At 58.4% G+C, this 9881-nt stretch overlaps 1 protein-coding gene across 1 annotated transcript; it reads right to left on the reverse strand.

Moving 5' to 3' along the window:
- Positions 1-863: 863 nt before the first annotated feature.
- Positions 864-7968, reverse strand: HIPK4 (homeodomain interacting protein kinase 4). The gene is made up of 4 exons (XM_044260564.1): positions 7504-7968; positions 3503-3859; positions 1873-2721; positions 864-1211 (listed from the first exon to the last, which is right to left on the reverse strand). Exons 1-4 carry the CDS (start codon positions 7966-7968, stop codon positions 1032-1034), a joined length of 1851 nt encoding a protein of 616 aa, XP_044116499.1. The 3' UTR covers positions 864-1031.
- Between the last annotated feature and the right edge of the window lie 1913 nt (positions 7969-9881).

Below are 9881 nucleotides of genomic sequence, written 5' to 3' on the forward strand. Positions count from 1 at the left end.
TGGGGCGTCAGGTAGGGCACAGCCAGCATGCCCCTCTCTTGGAGACCTGGTGTTGGCAGAAACCTCGGCGTATTACCAGCGTGGTTTGGCAGGTCCTGAGGCCACAGCACGTGCTGGGCCCTTAGCATGGATTTGGCATGTGCTGAGCACACAGCATGGGACTGGCATGTGCTGAGCCCTGAGTGTTTAATGCCCATGAGCCAGTATGTGCTGAGCATGTAGCGTGTGACCACACAGCCTGGCGTGAGCTGAGCCTCGCGCAGCCAGCACAGGGTAGTGAGCACTACACACTTGGCACATTCCCAGATGGGGACGTGCCGGACCATCACCGGCTCCCAAGGGTGGCCTCGCAGGTCCAAACACCTCAGGGTGCACCAAGCATAAACTGATGGCCACCACAGGAATTTACATTTAGCCATGACCCAAGCAGCGGTGCGGGCATGCCAAGCCTATACACATGGCAAGGGCAGGTCAACAGATGAGACCTTGGCATTTGGCAAGCTCGGATTGGCACCTGCTGAACACCGGGAACGTTCTGTGGACGGATCCTCACGTGCCAAATGCTTAGCATATTCAGGGAATGGGTCAGCCTGTCCCTCACAGTGTGATGGCAGCCCAGCCTCCAACCTGAGCCAGGGGCCAACAGGGCACAGCATCGGAGAGCAGGGCCCTGGGCGGCCAACCTGAACCCCACCCCAGCTCCAGTCCAGGCCTCAGACGGGGCTGTTGAATAGTTCTTTATTGAAATGGGCAAGGGCAGCAGGGCTGAGGGCATGCTCAGGGCCAGCAGGGGCAGCCCCCTTCCTGTGTCCCTTTGGCCCGGGGGGGAGGGGGAGGCGACGGGCCAGACCCCAAGGCCCTCCTGTGTTCAGGGGGTATGTGCTGGCATGCACCAGGGCGAGGGTATTGGGGGATTTCTGGATAACTGTCTTTCTGTAAGAATAATTTGTGGGTTCAGGAAATGGCTTCTCAGGAGGGGATGCCAGCCCCACTAGCACAGCCCCCAGTGATGGGCAGGGGTGGGGTCACCATCAGTGGTGCCCACTGACGTGCTGCAGAAAGCTGGTGGTCCGGGAGGGACCATGCGGGTGAGCGTGGCGGGCTGGGAGCCCCTGAGCCCGTGGCCCCCTGACACCCTCCAGGGTCCAGTCTGGCTCGCTCAGCCATTCCCCAGGGCAGCTGCTGGGGTCGAAGAGCTCAGGGCCTGGCCTCTGTTAGGAAGAAGAAAGGACCATCAGCCAAGGAGCCCCTGGCCTTGGGAACCACCAGCCTGCCCCTCCTGGACTCTTCTCCAGTTCCAGCTGAACCCTTGTCACTTCCCCAGGGCAATTTTGTAGATCCCAAATGCAACTTGGGGGCTCAAACAGTGTGTGCAGAAACCTCAATGTGTTCTGAGGGACTATTAGGGTCTCTGAGGCTTTGTCACTTCTTGAGGTGGGTGAGCCCCTGCTAAGGCCTTGTTCCGTGTTGGGCCTTTATCACTTCCTATAGGGGGACTGAATGCATTCTGACTTTCTGTACATCAGGAAGGTGGATTAGTGTGTGCTGAGCCTTCTATCCTGAATGTGGGTTAGTGTGTGCTGAGCCTTCTATCCTGAAGTGATCAGTGTGTGCTGAGCCTCACCACCTTGTAAGGGTGGGTAAGTATGTGCTGAATGTTACATCCTGAGTACGGGTTAGTATATGCTGAGCCATATCAAATCCTAATCATATTCTGAGTGTGGGTTAGTGTTTGCCGAACCTTGTCACATCCTGAGAGCAGACTCGTATGTGTTGAACCCTGAGCCAGCTGCAGCCTGTCCCCGCCATCCTGGAGCTCGGGGAGGCCCTGATCCCAGAACCACCCACACCCTACAGGCCCACTGGGCTTACATCAGCATCCATAGTCATATCCTTGACGTCTGGTCCATCCCCATCCCGCTGTGGGAGGCTGGGCGGCTCGGCTGAGGCCCCACGGCGCTCTCCTTCAGCCCAGCCGCTGCCCCGGCACGGTCCCTCGTCCTCGGGGGAGGCCTGGCTTAGCCGGATGAGGTTACTGAAGTTGGAGTCTGACTTGGAGCCCGCAGGTGGCTTGCGGGCCTTGTGGCGACCTGCCAGGCGGCTGCTGTAGAAGGCCAGGATGGGCTCGGGGCCCGAGTCGGGCACCCGGCGGCTAGCAGCAGTGGCCTTGAGTGGGGCCAGCATGTCAGGAACCGCGTCGGCTCGGGTCTCGCCCCACAGCCCGCGTCCCACCTCCTGCAGACTCAGGTCGTCCAGCTGATCGATGGCCTTCTGCATGCCCGGCGCCTTCTCCTCGCAGAAGAAGGGCCCGCTGCCCACCACGCTGCCTATGCCCACAGCCTCCTCCTCCTCGGCCAGCCGGTAGTAGGGGGGCCCATCCTCCACGGCTGCCACGCCAGGCGTGGGCGGCTTGCCCTCCACCTGCAGCGAGAGGCGGCAGCCGCGCAGCGAGAGCTGGTAGTAGCGGGTGGTCTCGTGGGCGCTGCGCAGCTGCTGCATGGACACAAAGGGGTGGCGCAGGGCGGCGCTGGGGCTGATGCGCTCGTGCGACTCCCACGTGAGCATGCGTTTGATCAGCTCCACCATGCTCTTGAGGTCGGCGAGCTCCGCCAGCGCCTCGCGGTCGGGGAAGGTCAGCCGGCTGGCTGCTCCACCGCCGTTCACGGTCTCGATCTGGTCCAGTGACTTGAGCATGTACTTGCGGCGCTCCAGGGGGCGCACCTGCTGGGACACGGGGTGTGGGCATGGGGCTGACACCGAGTCCAGGCTCTCTGGCTCCTGCTGTGGGGCCCACGTATGACCACGCCATCCCTGGCCCCAGCTTCCAGTCTGCCCTCCAGTCTGGTCCAGGGCTCTCTTGCAGCCGTGAAGCCCACACACCCAAACCTAGACTTCCAGTTCTGCCCAGGATCTGATCTGGAGCTCTCTTGCTGTGGAAAGGGCCACACCCACTCCCTATGGCCGGAACCCCTCTCGTCTGTCCCAGCGCCCTCCTGCTGCGGCAGGAAACCTACCAGAGTGGGCCCTTTGGTCTTCCTGCCATCTCACCCAGAGTCTCACTGAGCCAAGTTTCACTTCTCCCTCAGACCTCCAGTCCTCTCCAGAGCCATGGGTGCAGCCCCAACCAGCCACTAGCAGAGGGATGGCCCTCAACCTCTAGTCCCTCCTTGGTGTCAAATCCAGATCCTTCCTGCTGCTGTGGGCCACACCACCAAGCCCAGCCCGCCAGGCCTCCAGGTGGTCCAACCAGCTTGCTACACTAGCTTGTCGACCCCTCTTTGCCAGGAAACTCAGAGCAGCCGCCATATATTTCCAGTGTCACCTTGGGTCTCACCCACATCTCTCTTGCTGTCACTTGCTGTGATTTGAGCTGACCCTCTAATCTCCAGTCCTCTCTGAGGTCTAGCCTAGATTTTTTTTTCTCGATGCAGCAGCCCCCACATGAACAGCCCTCACCCCGCCTGCCCCACCCCTCCACCCTCCCCCATCCACCTCAGCCTACCTTTGTCTCAGCCAGGTAGTCGGCAGAGGACTTGAGCTGCCAGGGGTTGCTGGCATCAGGATGGGGGTTGCGCTTAAAGAAGTGGTGCGCCTTGCGGGCGGCGTGCAGCAGGTGGGGCTTGGGCAAGCCCTGAGTCTCACAGATGTAGCGCACCTGGTCGTACTCATTGTTGCCTGGGTAGAGGGGCCAACCCAGGTGCAGCTCGGCCATGACGCAGCCCAGGGACCACACATCCACCTTCTCGCAGAAGGGCAGCCCCAGCAGGATCTCAGGGGCCCGGTAGAAGCGCGACTGAATATATGGTTCCTTGACATAGCGCACCTCGCTGAAAATGCTTGCTGAGCCGAAGTCAATCACCTGCGGCGGTGTGGGGGGAGGGGCCGGGGACTACCGATCAGGGTCTCCCCTGTGGCTCTGACCAGTGTCTTTCTGCTCCTGCCATCTGACTGTCGTTGTATCTGTTAGTCCTTATCTCTTGTTTATGTCACTGTCTTCGCTCGTCTCTGTCTCTGGTTTTGTGTGTTTGTCTCTCTGTTTCGAACCGCTAGAACGTATGACTTTAGGACCCCTCTCTTCGTCTTTCACTCCACACCTTGTCCATCAGCAAATCTTGTCGGCTCCACCTTCTGAACGGATCCAGACTGGGCAGCCTCCCCATCCCCAACCTTAGCTCCCCCACCACCCCATGCCACCCTGTCCTGGGGCATCTCCCACTGAGGCTGATGTGGGGGCCTCCTCGATGGGCTCCCTGCTCCTCCCCTCTGCACCCCAGTTCACTGGTCATATGCACGCCACTGAGGGATCCTGTGAGCGCCCGAGTCTGATCACATCCTTCCCCTGCTCAGAATCCCCCCATGGCTTTATCATCCTATGATAAAAGTCCACTTTCCCATGGTGGCCCCCAAGGCTCAAGCAATCTGGCCATCACCCATCACCTCTCTGGCTTCAGCTCCTCCTGCTTCCCCTCTCGCACAGGTGTCTCACTGTCCCTTGAACAAGCCAGAGTTCCCTCTGCCTGGCATCTCTTCCCCCAGGTGTCCACATGAGTCCCTCATCTCAGGTTTCAAAAGTCAACTCGTGAGACCTCCCCTGGCCATCCTATAAAAAAAACACCATCCCCCATGGTTCCTATCCCCCTTCCTGGATCCCTGCTTTTCTCCAGCACTTTTTTTTTTTAAAGACTTTATTTATTTGACACACACACACACACACATCACAAATAGGCAGAGAGGCAGGAAGAGGAAGAGGAGGAAGCAGGCTCCCTGTCGAGCAGAGCCCAGCAGAGAGCCTGACACAGGGTTCGATCCCAGGACCTTGAGATCATGACCTGAGCCCAAGGCAGAGGCTTAACCCACCGAGCCACCCGTTTTTCTCTAGAACTCTTAACACCATTTCACATCCTATATGTTTTACCATTCAGTCAAGTTCATTGTCTCTCTACCCAGCTAGGACGCCAGTCTGGGGATTTTGTCAGTTTACTGTTGCATCCCTAGGTGCCTAGAACAGTGCCCGGCACACAGTTAGGGGCGCAATCAGGAGAGAATGAATGAATGAATGAATGAGGGGCCTTATGTCCCTGGCATGCTCTTTCCTTCTACCTCTTTTTTGTATCGCTCTCTTTCTTTCTTTGCCTCATCATTGCTTGCCTGTTCCTGATGTCTCTCATCTCTCTGTGTCTCTACCTCTATGTCACCGGCTGGGAAGACACCTCCCAGAAGCCCCCCCCTCTTCCGTCTTCATCATCAGGCACACGGAGGGGAAGGCTGAGAATCTTTCTCTTCTGATGTCGCTGAGAGGCGCCCTGTGCCACTTTCACTCTGAATCTCTAAGACTCTCTGGACCCCTTCCTCAGTTTCCCCCTCTGAGTTTCTCTGCTTTTCATTCAGCCATCCCTCGTGTTCTGTCTGCAGAAGGTGGGATGATGGGAGGATTATTAACCTGCACTCTGAGTGTGGACGGCAAAGGCCTGAATCTGAGAGTGTGAGGGCCCTGGGGCACTTGGCGGCCACGGGATGCGTTCATTCATCTGTTCCACAGACACAGGAAGGAGGGCCAATGCCAGCCAAGTGCTGTGGATGCGTCCTGTCTGCCTCCTGCTGTGTTTGTGGGAGTCTTTCCTTCCTTGGGGCTCTGTCCTTCCATTTCCTAGGGCAAAATGATCTGCCTTTTCCTGCCTGCCTCTCTCCCTGTGACTTTGACCTTCATTTCGCATTGACTCCGCCCCCGCACTGTGCTGGGAGATGCTGAGGACACAGTAGTAGCCACAACTGACCTGGTCCTGCCTTCACAGCCCCGCCCGCTCTTGGTCCAGACCCTTCACCAGACAGTGACAAGCTCAGAAGTGGACAGAGGGCCAGGGCTGGGATGGGGGACACAGGTGGGGGTCCAGAGCAGAGGAGCTGGGGCTGGTTGGGGGAGCCCAGCGAGCTTGTGACATGCATAAGAGGTGCTTCTGTGTGCCCAACGCAGGGTCAGGTCCTGGGTCAGGTCCAGAGGAGGTCTTCAGTAAGTGTTTGGTTTTTGTTTGAAGATTTTATGTATTCAGGGGCGCCTGGGTGCCTCAGTGGGTTAAAGCCTCTGCCTTCAGCTCAAGTCATGACCCCAGGGTCCTGGGATTGAGCCCCGTGTTGGGCTCTCTGCTCAGGGGGGAGCCTGCTTCCCCTCCCCCCTCTCTCTCTGCCTGCCTCTCTGCCTTGTGATCTCTGTCTGTCAAATAAATAAATAAAATCTTAAAAAAAAAAAGATTTTACATATTCATTTGAGAGAGGGAGACAGAGACAGAGCACAGCAGGGGGAGCAGTAGAGGCAGAGGGAGAAGCAGGCTCCCCGCTGAGCCAGGACGCCCACCCCCCCAACCCCTGCTGCCCCAACATGGGGCTCGATCCCAGGACCTGGAGATCATGATCTGAGCCCAAGGCAGACGCTTAACCATCTGAGCCACCCGGAGTCCCCAGGAAATATTTGTTAATGAACTGCCTGTGACGAAGAATGGCACCTCCATCCTTCCAGTAGCTCAGGCCATCAGGCTCTCCTCTCCCATCAAGTCATCTCTTATACCTCACATAAGATCAGTCAGCAAATCCTGTACCTACCTAGAACCCACTGTGTCCCTTCCTCCCACTACCCCGACTCCATCCCCGCACCCGGGCTTCCCACTTGGCGGGGAGCAGCCACCCCTCACTGCCCTCCTGCTCCTGACCCTCAGAGGCTATTGCTCTCACGCAGCCAGAGGGATCCTGGGAACACCTGAGCCGAATCATGATCTCTCTCTGCTCAGAATCCTCCTGTGGCCCCATCCTACATGGAATAAAACCAGTCCTCACTGTGGCCCTCGAGGCCCTGTGTGTCCCAGCCTGTCACCTCCCTGGTCCCATTCCTCTCTCTTCTCACCCTGGCCTCTTGGGTGCTTCTCAAACACATATACTCAGATCACTCCTACCTCAGGACCTTTGCATGAACTCTTCCTTCTTCCCAGATGCTTTTCCCCAGATGTCTACATGACTGCCTCCCTCCTTTGGGACCTTCCTCAAATGTTATCTTAATGAGGTCTCCCTGACTGCCATGTCTACAATTTCGGTCACCACTGCCACCGCCAATCAACACCCCACCCACATCCTCCTCTTCTCTGCTTTATCTTTTCTCCTTCTCACTCACATACCACATTTGACTCATTTATCTTAGCAACTGTGTTTCCCTCCCCCATCCTGGAATGTCAGCCCCACATAGACAGGGCCAGGCCAGAGGAGCTGGACTATGAATTGGAGAAGGAAGGTCAGGTCTCGGATCTGGGACAGAGAGGATGTCAGAATCGGGACAGGGAGGTGGAGAGGATTTTAGGGCCAGGAGGTGGGGAGAGGCATCATGGGCAGGGAAGAGGAGACACTCAAGGCTGGGAGTGGGGGACACGGGAGACCTTAGCGACAGGAGAGTGTCCAGGACTGGGGGAAGCTCGGAGAAGATGAGGAGGAGGGATGTGGCCATACTGGGGCAGCCCCACTCACCTTGACTCTGAAGGGGCAGCGGGTCTGGTCCACCAGCATGATGTTCTCGGGCTTGAGATCGGCATGGATGATGGCCAGCTCCTTGAGCCGGGCCAGGGCTCTGAGCACCTGCAGGGTAACCGTTCGGATGTGGCGGGCAGGCAGGGGTGCGAAGTTGTTCTCCTTCTGGAATTCGAACAGGTTTTGCTCCAGCAGCTCGAATACCAGGTAGAACTTGAGGGCATCGTGGAAGAACTCGAGGAAGCGGATGACGTGGGCCTCCTCGGGGTCCAGGCCCCGCATACACCGCAGCAGCTTCAGCTCGTTCTTGATGATGCGGTTGCGGTAGGCGTCATTCTTGAGGATCTTGATGGCCACCATCTCCCCCGTGCTTCGCCGCCAGCCCTTGGCTACCTCCCCGAAGGTGCCCTTGCCCAGCACCTCGATGATGTCATAGCAGTCGGTCTCAGACTGGATGGTGGCCATGGTGCCCCGGCCCCCGGGCGCAGCCCGGCCACCGCCCCCGCCCCACAGGCTCTGCCTTTGAAGGCTTCCGGCCCGCCACCGGCTCTGAGGCCCCCCCAGCGGGGGAAAGAGAACCGCACTCGTGCCTCCTGCTTTGAGGTTCACGCCCACCTCCCTGGCACCCCCCAGCCCCCTGGGCCACACTGCCAGTCCGCCAGGGGCCACACCCCTCCCCCGAAGCCCTCCTGGCTTGGGATGAGGGGCCCCAGGCCCCCCCGAATGGGTTCCAGCGTTGCTGAGTGGCTCTGGTTCTGTTGTTGGAGACCTGAGCCCCAGGCTGGAATGGGGGGTGGGGTGGCCGGTGGAGCCCCCTCCCCCACCCCAGCATCGGAATCCTGGAGGGGCTGGCCAGGTGAAGGGTCGACAGAGAAGGAAGTCCAATCCCGGACCTCTGGCAGGGGGTACTGGGACATTCCTAAACAGAGGTGAAGAGCTTGGGGGATGTGTGTGTGTGTGTGTGTCCCCATGTGAGCAAACACCTGCCCCTACCCGTGGATGCCATGGGGGGAGGGGTGCGGCTCAAGCCAGGCCAGCTGGTAAAAGGTCTTGAATGCCAGGCTAAGGAGTTTGGACTCATCTGTCTGAGGGCCCTGGGGAGCCACAGAAGGGCTCTGAGCAAGAGAGTACAGGGTCAGATTTAAATGTCAGAAAGCTATCGAGCAAATAAGATTGGATCGGAGGGGACAAGAGTGGAGGCCTGGACCCTGGATCAGGGGGTGCGGGGGGGAGGCTGGTGTATGAGACTGGCGGCCAGGAGGGCAGGCTGTAGGACCGATAGTTTGGTGGGAGGGAGAGAACCATCCAGAACAAGGCCCAGGGCTCAGGGATGGTCCCTGGAACAAGGACATGGATAAGGAACACCTTGGGGGAGCAGATGCTGATGTCGGGTTAGACAAGTCTAGAGTGCTTTAGAAGCCTTAACCCGTCCTTACACATACATTTTAATAGCAACATTTATGGAAGAGAAAATCAGGATGCAAAGAAGTTGAAAAAATGCCGAAGGCCACCTAGTTGGGTGCCAGCAACAGGCTTTGACCCCAAGCAGTCTGACTCTAGACCTAAGCTCCGAACCACTGCCACGTCCAGCGGGGGCATGCAAGGGAAAATAGGTTCCCATGTGGACCACAGGGAGGTTGACATGGCCTGGGGACCAGGTGGAGGTGGCTGAGGGCCTCACAAGAGTCCTGAGGGCCCAAGGGGCATGAGGAGAGAGAGGAGTGGGGAGGAGAGAAGAGAGTGTTCAGAAAGGAGAAAGGGACCCTGAGAAGTCAGGACAAGGGAGACAGAGGAAGTCCTCAGCATGGCCATAGAGAAGTCACCATAGACACTGACAGGTCAGCCGTAGTGGGAGGGAAACCCCAAATGGGCGGAGGGGAGGGCTGGGCAAAGAGTGTGCGCCAGAGGTATAAGTCACTCCTGCCATGTCTGGTGGGGATGAAGAGAAAGCACGTGACCAGGCAGTGACCCAGGGGAGGTCAGCTTTAATGGAGAAGATACTGGAGTAAGCCAGGGGTGTGTGACAACTCAAGGGCACGGCCGGATGTGAGGAGAGCAGACAGACGGATACTGGGACATCAGGGGGACACTTGGGACTGGACAGAGTATCTTCTTGTCCCAGCCTGGGCCACCGCAGAGAGATGCAGGGGAATCTGGAGCTCCTTGGTGGGGGCTTAGGACCTGCGTGGGAATGGGTCCCTGGGAGCCAAGGCCCAGCCAGCCCTGATGGGAGCTGAGGATGCTGGGAGCTAGTCCTAAGAAGACTGGAGCCTGGAGAGGGATCAGGAGGGGCCTTCCTGGGTGGGGCCGGGCCGGATGGGGCAGTCAAACCAGCCAGACAGGAAAGCAATCCCCAGGATGTGGAGGTGGCCTTGTTG

This window comes from Neovison vison, chromosome 7, assembly GCF_020171115.1.
Source record: "Neovison vison isolate M4711 chromosome 7, ASM_NN_V1, whole genome shotgun sequence".
NCBI lineage: Eukaryota > Metazoa > Chordata > Mammalia > Carnivora > Mustelidae > Neogale > Neogale vison.